The sequence below is a fragment of the Schistocerca cancellata genome, chromosome 3, assembly GCF_023864275.1.
Source record: "Schistocerca cancellata isolate TAMUIC-IGC-003103 chromosome 3, iqSchCanc2.1, whole genome shotgun sequence".
Lineage (NCBI taxonomy): Eukaryota > Metazoa > Arthropoda > Insecta > Orthoptera > Acrididae > Schistocerca > Schistocerca cancellata.
This window is the reverse complement of record NC_064628.1, coordinates 499,515,633-499,537,692: the sequence shown is the minus strand read 5'-3', so window position 1 is coordinate 499,537,692 and position 22,060 is coordinate 499,515,633. Positions and strand designations below refer to the sequence as shown.

Genomic DNA, 22,060 nt, shown 5'->3' with positions numbered 1-22,060 from the left:
CTTTGAGTTGAATTCAATGTTTTCTACACAATAAGAGAAGATTAAACTGCCACAGCAACATTTGATGTTTCTAGTTTAAATAAATGAGTTATGCGTTGCTGAACATCATCAATTCCAGCTACATGTCTTGTGTGACAGCTTGGAGTATCAGACTTCCTTCAAATATTTTGATTCTGTAAATAGTACTGATTTGATTAATTTTGTGCATTTATCTTTCCATGGATTTATCAATGTTATGCAACAAAAGTTTATGAGCAGGTTCAAATTAATTAAAAGTGTGTTACCAATTTGATAGTGTGTGTGATTTAGAAAGGATACCACCAGTCAAATGTTTTTGTGATTAATATATTAAACACAAAGGAACTACAACCAAGCTTTAAGACAAATACTTTTAAGGAATCAATTCAACATTTCTAATAAAAAAGTATTTAAGTACAAATGTAAGAACATTAAGTACTATTTGAAAGTATGATACATAATGCACCTCGATCATTTACAAAGTGACCACAATTACAAAAATTTATAATAAATCCAATTTTGTTAATTTCCATGTACTGACAACTAAGCAGAAACAGTTAGCTCAATCAGAAATCAATGTTAGATATAATTTAAGTTCTCATATAAGTTGATTTTTAGGAGAAAAATGAAAACTTCTCATGTCACAGGAGATATCAACTTATTGCCACGTCATAATCCCAAACTCATTAAATGTGCAGATACAAATTACACCTTTAAAAACACTCATTAACTCTGCCACTGGTACAAAATACAAATAAAATTAAGGCACGCACGGATAATCCTTAACTACAGCTCTAACGTCTTCCTGTAAACTACAATAAAAATACTGAACAATGTATGAATTTGTATCAAATATTACTTGATGTCAGGATTTACTAATGGCATCTCAAGCATTGATGCTTACTCTCTGAAGCATTGACAATAAATTTGGAAAATTCCTGCCTGGTGGATGTTGTAGCACCTACGCACTTCCTAACAAACACATAAAAGGATTTTCTGATCTGCACTGTAAGATTCAAACTATAAGGGAAGAGTTGTGTTTCCAATTTGTGCATTCAAAAGAAAAAAATCAAAAACTATCTACTTCACAAACGTAACAAGTCTGTGTTTTATATTTACTTTAAAAATCTTCATTTTATAAACAAAATATAAAAATCTTATCAGACATTATAGCAAGACACTATCATCATATGCCAAATATGAAAAATTTTAATGGTAACACATACAATAAGCAGTAAGTTTACCCAATCAGTACAGTATACAACTAGCTGTCTAAACTGCTTACAAAATTCCGCAAGTGCTACAAAATTACGAAAAACTTTATCAACAAGAACAAAATAACAGGGGTGAAAGCCCTAGCAACTGCACACATCACACAGTAACAAACTTTTAATATGAATATCAGGTACAACCCTACCTTGACATGTACTAGTTTATTTAACATATATCAATCTACAAAAAATTACAGTATGTGTAGAATACAAAGCCTATCCTCTAAAGAGCTAAAATTAATTGCATTGATAAACAGAAAAGAACTAAAGCTGAAGAGAAGCTTTTAGTCTTTCTTACAACCCAAACATTAAACAGTCTCAAAGGCACTCAATGAATGCTAGGTTTGTACAAAGGAAACTACAGCTATACACTACTCTTATGAGAAATGGAAACTGAGCAAAAAGGCTTTGGCTTTTAGCATGTTACAGGCTAATTAGTGTACTCCAGTAGTACGAAGAAGGAAAAGGGCACTGATTTTATGTTAAACAGTCATCTGAACACGATCACTTCTGCTAAGCTTTGTGCACTCACAAAGTGTTTATGGCCATGAGGTAAGTTACACGAGTGAGGATCAACACTCTAAACTAGGAAGGAAAAAAGGAAATTAAGAAGTTCTCATCCATCCTCACTACAGAACGCAGTTAATCAGCCCACAGAACCCGATACCTCTCTCGCAATTGTACGTACACACATTTATAATCAATTTACATTGTATTTTACACTGAACTAACGTAAATGCCAAACGGTATCCGATCTTACACTACGCATTCCCAACTCACGTGGGAAACTACGAAGCGGCAAGAGTCCTTTCGGAGTAAGCGTGCAGAACAAGGTCCGTGTGCTATTTCGGCACGAAGTTTTAATAGAAGCCAACCCTAGTGTCGCATAAAAAAAATAACCACTATCTGCCAAGCATTTTTTAATATTCCGAGCGAATGCAATATTACCGAGTGGCCACAATCCACAAAAATCTAGCAGTCTCGGGACCTGCGCGTCGGTCCTACCACAAGCGTGCAGCGTCAGTGACTCCGAAGCCCGTAGCACCGGATCGTGTCGAGTGCTACAAATCAGATACCCCACAGCTGCGAGTCTGTACTGAAGTTATTAAAATTAGTGTCCCCCACAGGCCGACGCGTCGAGATTAAAACCCGCAGTACTCCCGGTAGTCTTCGTCCACTTCTACAGGCTCGGGTTTTATCTCCTCGACAGTGAAGTAGTCGTTGCCGAAGCAGCTGCCCTGCTCGTCCCGCATCCTGATGACGGCCAGCTCGGTCCGCAGCGACGACAGCTTCCGCTGCAGGCCGGTCTGCTTGGAGCGCAGAGCGCGCAGCTCCGCCTCCTGGCTGTCGACTGTAGCCGTCATCTCGTCGCAGAACTTGGCCGCCTCGCGCAGGATGACCACCTTGGCGGCGCGCTTGTTGTTCTCGGTGGCGGGCACGACGGTGCGCAGGCGCTCCACCAGGTTGCGCAGGTCTATGCGGCGCTGGCGCTCCATGCTGTTGTGCATGGAGCGCTTCTCGCACGGGTCGGGCTCCTCGTCCGCGTTGGCCCTCCGGCGGCCCCTGCCGGCGCCGAACGCCTTCCCCTTGCCCTTGCCGCGGCCCAGCACCAGCGGCGCCGTCGCGTTGCGCGCGCGCTTCACGGAGCTGCTGCTCCTGCCGGTCGTCGGCACCGCCTGCCGCTTCCTGGAGGCCGGGGGAGAGTCCGCCGCGTCGTGGCGGCTCTGGCGGTGGATAGCCGTGGCCACCTTCATCTGGATCTGGCGCCGGTCGCGCGCGCTCGGGTTGTTGGGAAGGCGCGCGGTCCCCTTGTCGCCGCCCACCGACACCACGTCGATCTCCTCCTCTGTAAAAGACAAGGCGTACGCCGCTATCAACTGAGTCCGAGGTCGTCACACTGCCGACACATTTTCATGTCAACCACATGTGTAGGTACACACTTAAGTTTTGTTTTTAGACAACTAAGTGGAGTGCAGGTAACAGCGATTAATGCACTTATAATAAATTATTCAAAATGACAGTCACAAGCGCATTATTTTGCCGCCAACCGGTTTCAACCCGCGATGGGGTGATCTTCAGGGCAATTTACACCATTTGGTCGCTCGTTGGAGTAGTCACCAGCGAGCGACCAGATGGTGTAAATTGCCCTGAAGATCACCCCATCGCGGGTTGAAAGACGGGTTGGCGGCAAAATAAATAATGCGACTGTGACTGTCATTTTGAATAATTGAACACACTTAAGGTATCTGTCAAGATCCAGTTCGATCCACAATATTCTAAAAAAAATTTCTCTGTAGGGTGCGAGCAGCAGAGGAATCTAACTCCGCCCGCCGACCGATGGCATAGTGAGGGAAGGCGATGTGGTCTATCATGCTCCAGGATGCCAGTTGCAGAGGGGCGCCGAATGCTCTCGGAGGTCAACAAAATTTTTATTATTATAAATTCCGTATATTGTATTACCATGTGTGTTTCTAGGAATAGGGGCGGGGGGTAGTAAAGTAGAGGGCCTCGGGTTGTTAAGTTACTCCACTGCCACACCGCCCCCCAGCATATAGGCACTACAGTTCCAAGAGGAAATTTGTGGTATGTTTCTATCGTACCAAACTGTTGCGCCCATCACTCCCTAGGTATACACATTACTTAATCTAATGTAACACACACACACACACACACACACACACACACACACACACACACACACACACACACACACACGAGGGAGGACTCGATCCGTCCTCCGACCGACGGGGGAGGGAGCGGGGGGGGGGGGCGAGAACCGTGGCAAGGCGCCTGAGACCAGTTAGATGAGGCGGCACGAGTATAAGGATCCGTAATTTTGTTGCGCGTGCTGTCAATTTTGGCACAGCACGACAATCACTTGGAACGGCTACAATATGCACAGGTATTGTATTGTTAGACCGCCTATGTTGTCAGCGGCCAGACGGAAAACGTTAGCGAACTCAAGGACGCTGACCGACAAATTTCTTGACGTTTCAGAACTACGAGCCATAGTTCAGCACTTTGTGAACAAAGAGAATCAGTAGTGTACACTACATTGCTGGAGAAACGTCTGAGAATGGACCGAAGAATTCCAAATAAATACGAGTTACTCTCTGCAAATACGTACCGTACGCACTGTCTACTAATTCTAATTGTCAGAAGACCGTGCATAATGATGCAAACTTTGAACGCTAATGCACAAGGGTAGATGTATCAATTTGAGGTAAGGAATGCTGGTGCAGGAACGACTGAGTCGAAAGCTGTAAGCGAAAATCGTTCTGAACCTCTGACACTGGACCTTTTCTACTGCAAGCTCTTTGCTTTCCGGGTTGTGGGACGAGGAAGTACAGACGACAACCACAAACAATTGTCCAGTGAAGTCGTGCTCTGAAGCGCATACTTTGCGAGCTATGAGCACCTGCTCAGTAGAAGGTATGTGTTTCACAGTGACAAAGTTGCAGATAGCTTTTACGATACACACTTTAAGAGCCCATTTTCATTCGGCAATTTTCCTCTTATTGTGGTTCACACTGCCAACTCTCAAAATGTGGAAAGCAAAGACCTTGCAATAATAAGATGTCCGCTGTCAGAGGTAACGATTATCGCTTATATCTTGGGGACCCTTACCTGCAATGATACATTTACTCTTCGTCATGTCTGGAAATATGCAATACACTATTATCTGCTAGGTAAAGCAGGCTGCAATTAGCACTGAATATCGGTAGGTGCTTTTGGATTTCAGTGGATTCTGATGATACCAGCCACCTCGTTCTTGTCCCATTAGGTAAAGGGATGAAGTTGAGATCTTTTCCTGATTGGACATCCAACATATCCGCTCATTTGTTCCTGATTTATAACTTTTTCTTTTCAAATAAAAATATAGCCTTCCCCTATAATGGATACTTCACGCCAGCCACTTTGTTCCACTCCAAACTTTAAAGTTATACGTTATCCTCATATTACTACCCTTGCTTGGGGATGTACGATGATGCCATGATATAACCACAAAAATCAACCTGTGCTAACCACATCGAAAAAATGCAAAAATATCGAAATGGATTCAGAACGAATAATAAACGATGCCGCGCAAGAGATGCGATATACTCATCCCACTACTCTTGGTATTAAGGTTAAATTCTGCTGAAGGTCCCGTAGCAAATGTGTACATTCGTCCCGTCCAACTTAAAACATTGCCCTTGCCACAGATAAGCGTCATGAGAAATCGTCGGCAAAGCAACATTTTCTTTTTAAATATTTGACAGACTACTGGAGTGCTTCCACGATGACGTGGTGCTGGATCATGTAAGAGTTTTGACAAAGACCTCTGACAAATTTCGAAACGGAGAAATACTGGAAAATGGATAACCATTGTAAAAAAAATTTCGCTGTGAGTAGTCAGGTGCCGTCGCATAATTTCCATCGAAACCGAAGTGAATATTCCTGCAGCTGCCGCCAAGGTAACACAGCGAAGTGGGGCGTAACCGGGCTAGATGTGTTGCTCCTGGTGAGTTATGCATGCTCTCGACCGCTGTAGACCCTGCTCTAACAATTATTAGAACCCGAACACGCAGCCTCCTCCCGTGCAGCCATAGTAGACTTGAAGGCCCGCGCTCTTCCGGGGAGGGTGGGAGGGGGGCGAGAGAGAGAGAGAGAGAGAGAGAGAGAGAGAGAGAGAGAGCGGCAGCGGGGCGTGGCCGGCGGCGACTGCGGCAGTGTCGGCTGCTGCTCCAGACGGATCGATACGGCCGCTGCCCGCCGTCTGGCACACATTCCGGCCGCTGCGACACCACACCGCCTCGCCACTGCTCCCTCTGCTTCAAGGGACAGCACCCTAAGTCAGCCCGACACCCCCCGAATCGTCGCCTATACTAAACAAATCCCTTCCTTTCCCATTCGGCAAGCCTTGCAATGTGCAGTAGCTTCGTTTAGAGGCTACTGCATGAAAATGGCGCTGAACAAGGTCGGACCTTTTAATTCGGGTTACCACCTCCAGATCAGGACACCCCTCAGGCTTGAGTACGACTGCTGCGACAGGTCAACTACAAGCCGTGAAACTTTAATCGCTCGATATTTGATTGATTACGCTATTCCAACTGTTTGGACAAGCATTAACCCCGCCAACTCCCTACTAGTTTCAGGCTTCGAGGAAGTTGTGAATGTAATATTTCCTTTCTTCGTAAGTACCAGTCGTGATAGACATTGTAAGTTCTGCGCTACAGAATCGAATCACACCACAGGCGGGGCTATTTTATGGCTTTTAAATGACGTGGAACGATACTGTGACGCAAAGATTTCAGTGTGACCTTGACAACGAAACGTACAAACAAAAACAATACGTAAAATCCGCTTTTCTATTCTTGCGCCGTTTTTTACTACCCTGCTACGAGCCAAACACGATGAACCGTAAGAAGACACAGTATAATACACAAGAGCTACAGGGTTAATTATCAACCTAGACGCTGGGACAAGCTTCAAAACCGGGACCAAGAACGGGCGTGGTGGTGTGGCGTGCGCGCGCCGCTTTAAAGACGCCGTCAAATTTCTGCGAACTGGCCGCACCGCGCGCCATTGCTACGCAGCCGGCGGAGGGGCCGGATTAAAGGGGATGTTCCTCCTGGCGGAGTGCGGGGGCGGCGCCGGCCGCAGCCTCAGACAGGGCCACCCCTGCCACGCCCAGCTGCCGCCACGCCCCGAGAGCCGATACACTCGCAGCCCGCGCGTACGCACCAGACGGTGGACCACGCCGGCGATTAGCACGGGGCTATAGTGGAATAACCACTTACGTAGGTCTAAGAATAACTCACCCGTCGTGCACCTAATTATTACAAATCGAGCTTAATGGACAGAACGCGAAGGCGAAAAAGCGAATGGTACAAGAAGGTAGTGCGAGCATTTTGTAAGCGACTAGCTACTGCGATAATTATGTGAAGGTCAAATATTCTGGGCGGTTGCTTAATCCTCAGCCAGGACAAGCAGATTAGCGAAAAAAACCTAGGATTAGTGTGGTACACCTACAGCCAGCAGGCCTTCAAACTAAAAGACACTGGGTACTTAACAGAATCACTGAACGGACATTATCTCGTGGATTATTTAGCAACTTTTGTTATACAGGGTGTCTCCTGAGCGTCGCCGGCCGCATTTTTTCTGGTTTTTCAGGAGATATTTGCAATTTCGGTTGTGCATCGTGAAGCTAGAGTCAGCCCAAAACAATGCTGATGACGTCATTCATAAGCGGCGCTCAATATCAACGGTAGAGTGTTTCGGTACCCATGACAGGTAAAATGGATTTAAAAACCGAAATTCAAACCCATTTGAGAGAGCGGTACGAAATTGGTCTACTGCGAATTTGTTTTGTCGTTACTTATTAACATGGACAGTAAAACGCTAAAACGCCAGTACTCCACCAGCGGCAGCTCTGGCCTAGCCTGACTGGTACCACCAAGCACGCAGCCCCGCCGATTCGCTGCTCGACTGATGTGTTATACGGTCCCGTTTCCTACGTACGATGAAACAAATATCGTATTATACTAATTTGGGAACGCTCTATCAAATGGGCACGTGAAATTACGATTTAAAAATTTTGCTTGTAATGGGAAACAAATCGATACTTTGAGTTGGCACTGGAAGTCGCATGAATTGTGTGACGGGCAGTAATTGTTCGGACTGACTGCAGCTACAGGATCCTCAAACGAAACTACCAATATTTGCCGAAACACCACAGAAGAGACTTAACGACTCTTAGAGACACCCGGTACATATAATAGTTCCAACACCACCTGGAGCACTGGTTGAGCCCAAAGGTTGTCTCCTTTGACAGCGATTTCTGTCGTCCAGCCTTCTATCTTGGGATTTATCGTTGTGGGTATTAGGCCGTGCTCTTAGTCATATTTCAGTTTTGCAGATCACTGTCGCTGTCAAAAATGATTCAAATGGCTCTGAGCACTACTGGGCTTAACATACTGAGGTCATCAGTCCCCTAGAACTTAGAACTACTTAAACCTAACTAACCTGAGGACATCACACACATCCAAGCCCGAGGCAGGATTCGAAACTGCGACCATAGTAGTCGCGCGGTTCCGGACTGAAGCGCCTAGAACCGCTCGGCCACCGTGGCCGGCCTCTAGCACTAGAAGGAGGAACTTCTCACATGCTTTAGACTACATGCACAACGGAAAATCACTAAGATGGATGGCTGGACCGCAGAAATCGAGGAGGCCAAGAACCTGCGACCACACCCAGCGCTCCAGCCGCTGACTGGACTAATCTCCGCGGCACGCAGGCGGGACTGCCAACGGAGGTCGCTTGTCGCGCGCTTTCGTTCCGTAATCATGTTGCTCAAGCCGTCAAAAGTTTTCCGCTGACCCGAACAACTTTTTCGGGGGACCGGCACTACCTGTAGCGGAGAAACAGGGCCGGCGTGTGTGTGTGTGTGTGTGTGTGTGTGTGTGTGTGTGTGTGTGCGCGCGCGCGCGCGCGCGGTCAAGGAAGCCCCAATACCGTGTCAAGGAAGATGAACTGAAAAACTAACGTGAGCAGCCGTTCACCTGATATGCCAATCCTTTCCCGACTCGCACGATGTGGTACCTACATTTACGTAAGCAGAAGACTGACTTACGTAGTAAGATTTTCGATAAAGGTGCAACCACTGAGAATCAGTGAACGGATTTGACAGTTACGCCCACATAAGAACTGCAGGGTGCATTATCTACTATATTAAGCCGGAATGTATACGGACCAAGACTGTATAGAACATGTTATGAAACACATCGAATAAAGTACTTTCATCTCGTAACACAGTATCTGTCCGATGAGCAGCATGAAGGGAAATTGATAGAAAATGCCCACGACGCCAGAATTCGTGGCACAGATGACTATTTGGCAGTAACTATTGTCAACATACACTAAGGTGAGTCATGGGATAGCGAAATGCACATTCATTCAGATGGTGGCAATATCGCCCAGACAAGGGATGAAGGGACAGTACATTGACGCAGTTATCTGTACTCAGGTGATTCATGTGGAAAGGTTTCCGACATGATTATGGCCGCGCGACGAGAATTAATATACTTTCAACGCGGAATCTTAAGAGCTAGGCGCATAGTACATTCTATTTCGGAAATGGGTATGGAATTGAATGTTCCGAGATCCAAAGTGGGAAGAGTGTGCCGAGAATACAAAATCACATTGGCAAAGCAGTGGCCGACGGCCTTCACTTAACGACTGAGAGCAACGACGTTTGCGTCCAAGTTGTCAACACTAATCGACAAGAAACACTGCATGAAATAAACGCAGAAATCAGTGTTGGAAGTACGCCGAACGTATCCATTAGGACAGTATGGCGAAATTTGGTGTTAACGGGCTATCGGAGAGAACGACCGACGTGCTAACAGCATGACATCGCCTGGACTCACGACTACACGGGCTGGTCCCTTGAATGGAAAACCGTCAGATTAATCCCGACTTACGGAGTGTTGACGGCAGACTCAGGAATCGGCGCAAACACCAGTAAGTCATGGACTCAGATTGTCAGCAAGGCACTGTGCAAGCTGGTGGTAGATCCATAATGGTGTGGGCTGTGTTTACATGGAATGGACTGCGCCCTCTGGATGTCTGGCCACTTTTAAGACCATTTGCAGCCATAAACTGACGCCATGTTCCCACACAATGATGGAATTTTTATAGATTACATTGCGCCAAGTCTTTGGGCCACAAATGTTTGCGATTGGTTTGAACATTCTGGACAATTTGAGTTAATTATTTGGCTATCCATATGGCCCGACATGAATCCAATGTATCATTTATGAGACACTCGAGAGGTTAGTTCCTGCATACAATCCTCCACCGGCAACACTTTGGCAAATACGGACGGCTACAGAGGCTGGATGGCTCAATATTTCTCAGAGGACTTCCACCGACTTGAGTCCATGCGACGTCGAGTTGCTGTAATAAAAGAAGGTCCGAAAAGACAGCAGTAGGCATCCAATGACTTGTCACAGTGTAAAACGGACTGAACGAATTTGCTTTCAACTCATAGCACGGGTCTTTTACCTACCCAGCAGCAACATGAAGGAAAAAGCCTGGAAGATGGCCACGACCCTCAAATTCGTGTCATAGCTCACTAATTTGCTGTCACTTTATGTCAACATAGCGTCACAGAATGTGAAATTATCCCAGATTCAGTTTCTTCCGTGAAGCAATAGCAGGAAGCACCATTCCGAACAAACGAACTAGGCTTGGCAGTCAAGTTACACCAACAATTACGATGAAAGGTGTGCAGAGAGAGAGAGAGAGAGAGAGAGAGAGAGAGAGAGAGAGAGAGAGAACTATGTGTGACTGGAATGCACCAAGCACCTTCACTACGTATTCTCCGTGGTAGCTATCAACCCACTGTGCGATCCTGAGGGAACGTAGGTGGGAGCCGGAATGGTCACAGAGTTTACTGTGAGGCGGGCTGACGGTAGAGGCAGGTGCGCCTCGCGGCTCTGCAGGGGTCGGCGACCCCGTGCTCGCCGGCGCAAGGTCGCGGCCACTACGCCAGTAGCCGCGACGACGCCGACGCCGCTAAAATCGATGCCCGCCGGCGAGACACCCCCTTCCCCTCCCGCCGCCGAAATCCACTGTGCGTCTACGTCTGCGCACGCTTCAGCCACACACCACGGAATCCCGTGCCGGCCTGCCGCCTACCAACTGACACGTGCACAGGCGAACTATACGGAAATGCACCAAGCAATCCCCCCCCCCCCCCCCCACACACACACACACACACACACACAATCCCCGACGCCAGTGTATTACGTCCATTTAACATGATACACGTTGTGACAAACGTCTATGAGGTTGAATAGGCATACAAGGTCACGTATAAGCAGCTACTATCAAGTCACAGAACAATGTACACCTGATAACTTTTTCCAATTACGCAGATACACAGATGACATGGTTTTTGGGCCCGATGATGGTCTAATCTTAGACCAAAATCAATCGTCTCTCATAAAATGTATCGATACAGCTGTGTATAGCATGACAGTTCGCAACATCCATGAAAGCTATACATCACCACCTGCATATACTATTTGTAGTATCAGTTATTTGACGGATCTTTCGAGCCGGCCGTGGTGGCCGAGAGGTTCTAGGCGCTTCAGTCCGGAACCGCGCTGCTGCTACGGACGCAGGTTCGACTCCTGCCTCGGGCATGGATGTGTATGATGTCCTTAGGCTGGTTAGATTTAAGTAGCTCTAAGAGTAGGGAATGATGACCTCAGATGTTAAGTCCCATAGTGCTTAGAGCCATTTAAACCATTTTTTGATTTTTCGAAAAACTGCAACTGAGATATGGTGAAAGTAACAGTGCAGAAAGAATGGAGGCACTTGCTCCCCTCTCGATCTGGAGTATAGTTTTTACTCGTATATTGAGTGGATATAGTAATATTTAGTTCACTTAAAATTGTTATCCTGTGACATGTCTGACTTAAACAACGTTTATATGGCTATTTCGGGGTCTCGCCAGCTTCCTTCTCGAAAAATTTGTGCGGACTCCCATGCTAGTACAACGTCAAGATTTTTTTTATAAAAGTTCTTATCCAGTGTTATATAGGCCAATGGTAGCAGATTAAAAACTATGACCAGCTGCACAGCCAATTCGTAAATTTAGATCCAACCTGTCCTGCAATGTCAATATTGTATCTTAAAGTATTAACTGCCACTTAATTTACTACACTGAAACAAACTGACTGGTGCTATGAAGCTTACAAACAAAGCCAGAGCCAAACATCCTTTCACAATTACTTCTGTGCTATACCCTGTTCACTGCCAATTCCCTGGCGTCATTATATTGACCACTGTGTTAGATATTCCAAGAGGCAACTATGAATATCTTCCGCCTCTAGTCTAAAATGCGTGAAAGATGAAAACATTCGTTCGCAGGGTTCACAACGAACAGCAATGTGCCAAGGCCTAAGAGCTCCAAGCAGTCAAAAATGCGTTAAAAATATCAGGCATAACAGATGTGTAGAACTTCGGAAAAGAGAAAGTCATGTAAGAGTTTTGTGGGATTTCCATCCTTCAAGATAGGATATTACGAATTACATCGCTAAAATACCTAAACGTAATTATTAGAAAGAAAAATCATGCACGAACTGTGTACGTAGCAGACGCCCAAAACATTGAAATTACTATTACGTTGGAGAAATACGTTGAAAGACAAAATGAGAACTGAGGGCTCCAATCTAAACTACAACCACTGTGCGTTTTAAGAACAATTTGTAGACGTACCCACTCAAAGTCAAGAAATTTAGTCGTATCTTTTTACGCCAAAACAATGTAACGCAAGTGACATACCCACCAACAACAGTGACGGGCACATGTGAAACTCACGTGTTACTCTAGCATAGTGTCTGACCAGATTCAAGCACTGACCGTCTTGCCTGGAATTCTTCTATGCCCACTAAAACCCGTATTACACTACCATCGAATTTTTACAGATCTTGTTCGAAGTTCCAGCTTTGAGAAAAAATGTAAAGCACTCAAGCAGAAATTCAGATATCTTAGAAGTGGTATTTTACGGAAGATTGTTAGATTTCAGCGTCATGCGGGCCCAAGACTAATAAATGCTGCAATTTCATCCGCCGACTGTTAACCGCCTTTCGGAATATGATACATCAACACAATCTCAAATTGCATTACGTACTATTATTACTGTGTACATATCGACGCCAAAGTAACATTACCAAACGTAAAAATATAACCTAGTCGCCTGGAAAAAAAATCATGTATTTGGATCCTGGAGGGTTAATCTAAACATACAGAAAGATTTCCAGAAATTACTGCAACCAGTCGCCTATTGTAGTTCAATGTATTTATCTTTTTATTTACCATGGCTGGTTTCCAACCGCCTGGCGACTATCATCAGATGGAACATATTGCATGTATGGAGCGTTGCGGTGGCCGTGTGACTGTGGTAAGATGTGCTGCACTGCTTCGTTTTTCCATCTTGTCACGGCCACACAAGCCCTCATCTATGTTCCATACATGCAATAAATATGTATCACCTAATGATAAATCGCTAGCCGATAAGGAACTGGCAATGGTAAGTAAAAACTGAAAAGAAAATGAAGGCTTACAAAAGGCGAATCGTTGCAATAATTTGTGAAAACCTTTATTCACTGCAATAGCAATGTTCTACATCCGTAATGGATGAAAGTTTCATACAAAAAGATTACTCTACTACGAAATGGCAAGGGTGAGCAGTAAACTAAAGCCGCTGACATGCTACGTAACTCTGGTGAGGCCTGTCCGGTAAGTGAGAAACAATTTTCGTGCATGCGTGTAGGCTAAGTGACCCATTGGCCTAGAGCCGTGACGTCAGCGCCAATCAGTGCGGCCAGCCGGGCGACATGACGCGAGCAGCCGCAAGCGTCAACACGAATGAATGAGAGGCCGGCCGGCGACCCACCCACATGGACACGTGCCCCGCCGTGGGGCGCCACAAACATTCGCAACGTATCACGCCCAGTCACAACAGGCTGCACGTACTGCTTACTAACATAATGCACACCAGCTACCCCTGTAACGTAACTAAGTATGGCACCTGCTACTAACTGGAACCAGAAAGAACAATTGAATCGCTATCAGAGTAAGAATGAGCAATGGCCAAGTTCTTTCAGCCGCATCGTGCATGCCACAATCGAAGCCAGCAGAGTTTAAGCTTTAAAGAGGCGGAACCGGTTTCTGAATTTAAACCCCCAAACCGGCGAGCTGTAGCGGCATCCGCGCAGCAGCGATGGAACGCGGGCAGACGCCCGCGAAGGGGAAGGGGAGCTGACTCGCGGGAGGAGAAGGGGAGCCCGCCGTGGTGGGGAGGCCCCACCATGCCGCGGCCCCGAAACCAGCATAAGCTATGACCGATCTCCCGCGCAATTTTCCCGCGCTTTTTCTCAGGGTCGTAAAACTTTCGGCCCTGAACTCTGAGCCTGACGCTCAGCGGAACAATGAAAACTTACGCCCACCCGTCTTTGAATAACGATGGATGCCTTAAGTCACTGAATACCGTAAGATTTAATAATATCTGAGTAAATAGATCGCGCCAAGAATTCACTAATTCGGCAGTCAAAACTTTAAAAGTGGGCGTAAACACAACAGAGTTCTGGAACGAGTAACAATCAACTCACCAGAGCTAACAAGCAACGACAGTTCTAGAACGAGTAAAAAAAAAATTTCAACTCACCAGAATCCGAACTCGCGTAGCCTGAGGTTCGGTTATACAAATCGTTATCCCACTCATCTTCCGATTGTAATGGACGTCCTAATTCAATGAATGCAACAAGACACTAGTAAGTGAATGAATAAATTGAACGCGGTAAAAAAATCACGAATATGACAAACACCACTGTGGGCGTAAACATGAGGGAGCTGGAGGAATGTTCGGTACGAGTCGTCGGCTTTGACCAGTGACACAAACATGCGACGAACGACGTGAAAAGTATCGCGGCTGACGATGTTATTCGAGATTTTTTAAAGTCTAAGCTATACACCTGTCAACACAACCATGTTTTTAGTATCACATTCACTGATTTTGCAAACTCACGACCAAACAATTACGCACGAAGGAGTGCATTACGTCACTGGACAAAGACTACGACTCTTACCGAACACTTCTCTTGCCCCACATCAGAGCTAATAAGCAATGACAGCTGAATTAGTAAAGAAAGTCAACTCACCAGAATCCGAAGGAGTCTGCACGCCGAGGCCGTCTATCCGCACGTTGCTCTTGCTGAGATGGTAACTGTGATCACTAATGTAGGGCAAAACTGTCCGTGCAGGTCTCTCCTCCCTAATCACAGATTCCGGCGGAGATCTCAAGTTCTGATGTTCGTAATCTTCTTCCTCTTCCTCCTCCTCCTCCTCTTCGTCCTCGTCATCATCATCGTCTTCATCGCCGATTGTAGACTTCGGACTGCCACTGGAATCGCTCGGTGTCAGGTAAACTGTCGACGAAGACGGGTCGCACATAGACGAGGTGAATATCGTGTCTATAGTATTGTGCCGGAAGACAGGTGCTTCGTCTTCGGACTCTGTTATAGACTGCGGGGTCTCCGGACGGCTCGATGTAAGGGGCTCGCCCTCCGGACCTGTGAATCGACTTGCCTTGATCTCAACTGACGTCTCCGCAGGTGGAACCGGATCGCAGGTCGTCGTCGCCGGAGCCTTCTGTTTGACAACAGCATGCGTTGCTGCGGCACCTGCCGCCGCCTGGACCTTCGTTCTCGCAGTGGGCAGCAACAGGCTTCGAGAGCTGGTCTTGACGACGTGCTGCTGTTGCTGCTTGGTGTTGAGGAGGCTGCGCATCGGCCGAGACTTCATGGCGGACGCGGCCGGCACAGTGGTGGATCGGTTGGCCAGCAGCAGGCTGTTGTCAGGGGTGACAGCCACGGCGGCGTCGGCGCCGCAGGGCCTCCTCCGAGTGTCCTCTTCCATCAGCTTCCGCCGCAGCTGGGCCGGGGTCAGCATCGGCAACGGACGGTAAGCCAAGTCGCACTGCGGCAGACTCCACATAATATCGCGCTCTTCTTTGACGCCCTTCCGCTTCGACGACTTCTCTGCCGCGGGCTCGTAGTACGCCAGTTCAGCGTCCCAATCTATATGCGGGATGCCCTTCTGAAACTTCTTGGCGTATTCCTTCAAGTCCACCAGTTGATTCTCATCCCTCGGTACTTCCGTGGGGAACTCGAACTTCTTCCAAATGTTTTCGCCCGGGTGGCAGGCCGCCTTATCTGCGTACTTTATGGAACATAACGAGAACGGAGACAAGAAGGCCGGATTCAAGAGCGGATCGACGTGCTTGCGAGGCGTCGTGGGCTGGGATGACGCGCCGTCAGCCGTCTCGGCCGGCTGAGCTGCCGTCTCGGCCGGCTGAGCTTCCGTCTCGACATCCGCGCACGCAGCCGCCGCTATCTCTTCGGCCACGAAATCCATCACGTCCTCCTCGATCAGGCCGCAGCCGCCATCCAGCAGTGTCACTCCCTCCTCCAACGCCTGCTCGAAAGATTCGCCTCCCAGTGCTGCGAGTAGGTCTTCACTATCATCGTTCGCCCAGTCGGCGGAACAGTCGTCAATCAGAGCCATCAGATCCACCGGCAGGGTCTCCATTCCCGCATCCTGCAAGAGATGGGCAACCAAATAAAAACTTGTAAACTAGCGCGTCCGCATCAACTCACGCACACATACACACTTCAAAGAATGAAAACGTGTGCAAGTTCGTGACTCAAATAATGAGAAAAACTGAGTTGACAACAGTGTTTATCGACTGCAGCGTCAATACTGTCTATTAACTACAATGCAGTGAACATACGTATTCCTAAATGAGTGTTACTGCTTAACAGACGCACTTTTGGATTGTGATATCTGAAGTTAATTGTGATTATGAATGCCGTCGACATGTAAGAGACACACAGTTAACATATTTAAAACAGACGCCGGTGGCAAGCATATTACGAAACTATGGTTAAGAATTGCTGATTTGACTGCCCAAATGAAAAGAGCAAGTCCGGAGACTGACACGAATATATATCGAACCCATTAGGAATGTTTAACATGTTTGCCGAGCCCACTATTATTAGGGGATCATGCAGAGAACACTACTATATACACAACAATAACGTATCCGTGATGTGACATGTCCTTCCAGAGGAGAAAAGCTAAAGTCAGAGTACTGAGAATGACCGCTTCGGTAGTGAAACTGATCAACAATAACATACACATGTCACAGAGAGCAGCATCGTTACTATACAGAGCATTCCCTATGACTCTTCTACAGGTGTTCTGAGGTCAGATCCAGCACGAACAAACACCCGAGCAAGAGGAGTGAAACTCTCGAATCATCTCGCAGAATTATCTACCTGCAAGCTCGGAAAGACTAATCAGCGAGACAGGTAACATCCCAAGTGTCGTACACAGCACGAAACCGACTGGTAACGCATAATCTCCGCAGTACAGCCGCGGGCAAGGCATATATTTGTGAGAAGACGGCAGAGGGAAGACGCGACAGCATTGAGCCGGCCTGCGCGGGTTTGCCACGTCAAACGCGGCCCGCCTGCCCGCGACGCCGGCCGGCAAGCGGAGCGCGTTCGGCGTCCACACAACAGGTAGCAGCGCAGGCGCGCATACCTTGCCGACAGCGTCCTGCTCGTCCAGCGCGGGCACGTAGCTCATGGGCATATCCAAGGTGTTCATCTCGGCAGCGTCGTCGTAGCACAATATCGACAATCACCAACGAGTCACTCGCCGCGAACAGTCACTGAAGAAACAGTCTCCGGTGACCCAGAACACTCGCTTTCAGTCTCAAGTCTCAGCAGTGTAACACTCGAACACACGAACTTTTCCGACGGCTGGTGGATACGCGAAGCATAACACAGCAAAATCTGAAACTAGCCAATTCGTCGCCAGCGATCGATGTAGTAAAATGCATCTCACGACGAACAGCGGCCGTACGACAGTTCTCTTGCGCCGGCAAATCCCCGCACTACGGTGGCTGCCCACAGACGCTCACACGGAACCCGAAATAGAACTGCCTCCCAGCGTACGATGGAAACACTTAACTCCGTCCAAGCGCCGGCACGACTGAGCCGTAGTAGTGTCTGCGCCGGAGAGAAGTTCGCGGCCCCCACCACCACGCGCGCTCTCCCGCCAAATCCCCACCACCCGGCGCGCTCTGCCATTGGCTGGCGCGCCGTATCCTTCCGCGGCGCCGGGCACGGCGCTCGCTCCCGTGCTAGGACTGAAATTTTTCTTCAAACAAGCACTGCGATGGCAAAAAAATGCTTCTACATACGCACCACGCGTCGGTAAATAATTTCATTACTCGCGATGACTTTGTCGAACATTACTTCCACTCGTGCAGGCGTGCTTAACCGGCGTACTATATTTCGCCTTACGCGCTCTGTTACAGACCGCTTGCCGGCTGTGGAGGGGAGTGGCGGGGGGGTAGGTAGAAGAGAAGGGCTGGCCAATTTCCTCTACACGTGGGGCCACGCTTGACGCTTGGTCCATAACGCTACAGACGGTGAATTACAGGATCCTTTTTCAATACGGAATTAAATGTAATTTCTATACTGAGCACCGAAACATCTTTGAGCCTGCTATTAATCGCACAAACTCACGAAGCAGAACAATCATCTTGACTCAAACGCTTCGCGTTGAGGGGTGACGGGGGTGGTTTGGAACCGAAAAACCGATTCTGGAAAATCGGCCTTCTCTCCAGCATCTATGATTGCGTGGCGCCTGTAACGGCCAGCCACGCAGAGTGGACCAGACAACCTGTTAACTAGTGTCAGTTGCAGCGGTTTCTGCCCCCCGTCTGGCAGGTTCTGCCATTGTTGCTCGGGAGTTGGGGAGACCGCGGAGGGGGCTGTACTGCCACGGAACTACCTGTTCCCGGCCGGTGCCGAATAAGTAATAGCGTCTGCTTGAATGTGCCGCGGACTTATAACTTTTTTTTTTTAATAGCGATATGAAGATATTCTACAGCTTGGCAAACTTTAATAATAATACGCACTATATACAGAACTGTAATATGGGAAATCCATTTTCGTTCATGTATTTCCAACCAGTTACATAGCAGTATTATCACTCCATTTCTAAGAGATGTTATGCATGCAATTACTACTGTGTTGAATGATATGGGTCATGGTTTATCACGGACCGCAAACTCTGCTATCGCAGAGTCAATTACCTGCTATTTATTTTTTACGTGAGCCTCATGTAAAAAATAAATAAAAAAACCGACCGACATTGATAGTCAACGCCTTTGGTTCGTAAATATGAAGTGCCGTTGTCTCTCAACGTATATATCGCAGTTTCGTTGTGAGATATGAGGAACAGCGTATGTGAAGACCTGTCTATACACACCGCTCCTTAAATTCTCTGCTTTAGACAGACAGACGTTACAGTTACATAGATATCCGGCCATGAATTAGCTTTGAACTGTTTATTTAAAGGATTACTATGACCAGTTTTGCGTTTGAAAAATCCGACCACAGAACGGCGATGAGAAGCTCATTAGTCGTGACTCCGTGTGTTCGTTCTGTAATTCGTCACCCTGTGCAAATCAATTTATTCGAAAAAAAAGCAGCCACAAGCATCAAACTCCGTATAAGTCACTTCACGAATTAAATACTACAGAAGCAGCTTACACCCACGCAGCTGTAAAGCGTTTCTCGAGCGCTATAAACGCAGTTGTATAGTAATTTTAATAAAAGCCACAATTTTTAACTATGTATCACCACCCATCTATAAACCATCAAGTGCTGCTAGTTAAAGAATATGACAATAACACGAAGTGAAATAAAAACACAAAATTTTCGTACCATAAGCGAAGAACCAAATACACGTAAATACTTTGTGCGCAACTTTAAATACTGCGTAAACGCGCGATCTGATTTTTTTTACGTCATCATCGTTCAGGAAAGTATTAAAATTAAGCTATTCATAACCTGGCATATTTACAAGTGCTGGCAGTACCCCTTTCGTTACATTTACTCAGTTCTACGGAGATTATATTTCACCTCATTAATTGTCTTCGAAGCGACGTTTCGACAGAACAGTAACTTCACTCACGAGGCCGAGTTTTAAAATAGAATGCGGATTTTTTTATTGTTATTTTCGAAACTGTTACACGCCGGTTGTGAGGTAATTTAAGTTTCTACAACTTCGCTGTCATAGTTTCTGAATTTAGAAAATAATACATAATTCTGTAATTTCATATTGATCGAAAACAACGCTGTCTCTGGGGACGGAGGGAGAGGGAGAGAGAGAGAGAGGGAGGGAGAGAGAGAGAGAGAGAGAGAGAGAGAGAGAGAGAGAGAGAGAGAGAGAGAGAGAGAGAGACGGGGGGAAGGAGGGGGCCAAATAGTTGGAAACATTTTTAGTAGATCCACTGTTTCGGTGGGATGATTACAATTTGTAGCGGTCTTTGGAGGTATGATTAAAAGTTTTAATTGACTCCGTGTCGAACTTAGTTTGACTGAAATCTTGCATAGCAGCGCTACGAAATCATGCAAAATGAAGCGGTGTTGTGTCCGTCGGCTTATTAGTGAAGGGAAAGAACACACTAGTAACCCAAACGTAGATGACCAGTTGAAACTCCCTCCTCCCCCATCTGAAGTCGCCTCGCTCAACGTAAACGTAAAGTTAATTTTACTTCTAAATTAAAGACAGCTGTATATAGGGATTATAGACAGTTGTATACAGGGAGTATAATAATTAATGTAGATTTTCCGACTAAGTTTCACACAAACTAAACTCTCCTTCGGACTGAAACGTATTCCCCTCGTGCAATCCCACAAATTTACAGTGAATGAAGTATGTTCAATTTTCATCACAGCGTGCGCGTCTATTAACGTATGAAATGTGCCTTTACTTAAAATACAACAGTGTTTCATACGTCCAGTGAAATAAAAACTTCCCGAAAAAAAAATGAGATCTGTAATCCGTATGTTCGTGTTAAGAAAGCCAGAAACAATGCTGCCGAGCCAACCCTTTAGTCTGGACCCCGGCATTGTCATGCACGTGACAAGCCAGTGATCTCTCATGAGAGACAGACAATGGTACAGTTTATCTCAACAATGCCTAACTCTCACTTACTACGACAAAGCAAATACTATTAATTTTCAGTGTCTTTCATAAGACCACGTCATTTTCATTCCTGCAACATTACACGATCCCAAAGGAGAAATAAAAACTTGCGGAAATGTTTCTGTCACAGTCCTATCGATTTTATTATCTCGTCGCAACCATCCTGCCGTTTCGGAACCCTACACTCCCGACTGTAAATAGAACGAGTCCTTTCTTTAGCTGATTAAACGGCGACCTTAACAGATACAGTTTTGAAATTGATAATTGAAACTATCGGTATTTACGTTAGCGGAATCAATGAAGTCAAACTATTGGTAGTTTACGGTGTTATGAGCATTGCGTTTTGCTAAAAACAGAGGCAATTTTAAGAATTTTTTTTGTCAGCTCACCTGCCAAATAAATAAGTAAAATTTCCGCTGCAAGTTTTGTGCGTACCTCTCGCAACGACTTTACGTATACTTCTAAAATATTAAGCGCATAAAATAACCATACTATCTCTGGAGTCGTGCGCTTATTTACTTGTTGGTCTAAGTGCGCCGCCGATCACGAAGGCTACAAATTAAGGAAAGAATATCACATGCACATTTTATGTTATCCAGAGAGCAGTCTGCAACTTCCAAATTGTAAATAAATTTGCTGTGCTCGAAGTGAAGTCTTAAGATGTACCAGTTCGGGAGGGTACCATCAGTTTTAAGCAGAACACTAAGACAATGCGTTCGAAGTGTCCGAGCCCACTTCATACGATCGGTCGGAATTGAAAAGTTAACCTTACAGTGCGAGCTCAGACATGACTTCTAACTTCTACAAGAGACACTAAACGCGCTACTCACTTTCTCTGAAGTAATGTTGCCATTTCGTCTAAATATAAATATGTTGTGGAGTTCATTCAGCCCAATAATTACCATGTAGAAGATCATAGAAGGCGTATTACTTTGCCTATTTACGCTTTTACAGTCGGAAAATTACCAGAGTTATCGGGCAAACCCTAGAATAGTATAACGGATCTTCTCTAGAGGATATCGGCACAGCAAAATGTGTATTTGGATGGGTGTCATCTGGTACATACGCTCAGGAAGTTTGTCTTGTGTGCAATGATTCATATGGGCAAATATGTTGGTGAGATGGTGAGATCTGCTCAACATTCT

At 46.3% G+C, this 22,060-nt stretch overlaps 1 protein-coding gene across 2 annotated transcripts; it reads right to left on the bottom strand.

Annotated features, from left to right (window-relative positions):
* Window positions 1–372: 372 nt before the first annotated feature.
* Window positions 373–17,907, bottom strand: LOC126175270 (uncharacterized). Of its 2 annotated transcripts, XM_049921923.1 has the most exons (4): window positions 17,451–17,907; window positions 15,005–16,442; window positions 14,512–14,589; window positions 373–3,135 (listed from the first exon to the last, which is right to left on the bottom strand). In XM_049921923.1, the coding sequence occupies exons 1-4, from the start codon at window positions 17,514–17,516 to the stop codon at window positions 2,432–2,434; spliced, it is 2,286 nt and encodes a 761-aa protein (XP_049777880.1). In that variant the 5' UTR covers window positions 17,517–17,907; the 3' UTR covers window positions 373–2,431. The 2 variants fall into 2 exon arrangements, with proteins under 2 accessions (XP_049777880.1, XP_049777881.1); XM_049921924.1 differs by lacking the exon at window positions 14,512–14,589.
* Between the last annotated feature and the right edge of the window lie 4,153 nt (window positions 17,908–22,060).

What these genes read in the sequence shown, in the direction of transcription:
- LOC126175270 (XM_049921923.1), bottom strand. Translation starts at nt 17,516, where the DNA reads ATGAACACCTTGGATATGCCCATGAGCTACGTGCCCGCGCTGGACGAG. An exon ending in AGCAGGACGCTGTCGGCAAG is followed by an intron (nt 16,443 to 17,450) that starts GTATGCGCGCCT and finishes CATCTCTTGCAG; the next exon opens with GATGCGGGAATGGAGACCCT. An exon ending in CTACGCGAGTTCGGATTCTG is followed by an intron (nt 3,136 to 14,511) that starts GTGAGTTGAAAT and finishes TGTCTTTTACAG; the next exon opens with AGGAGGAGATCGACGTGGTG.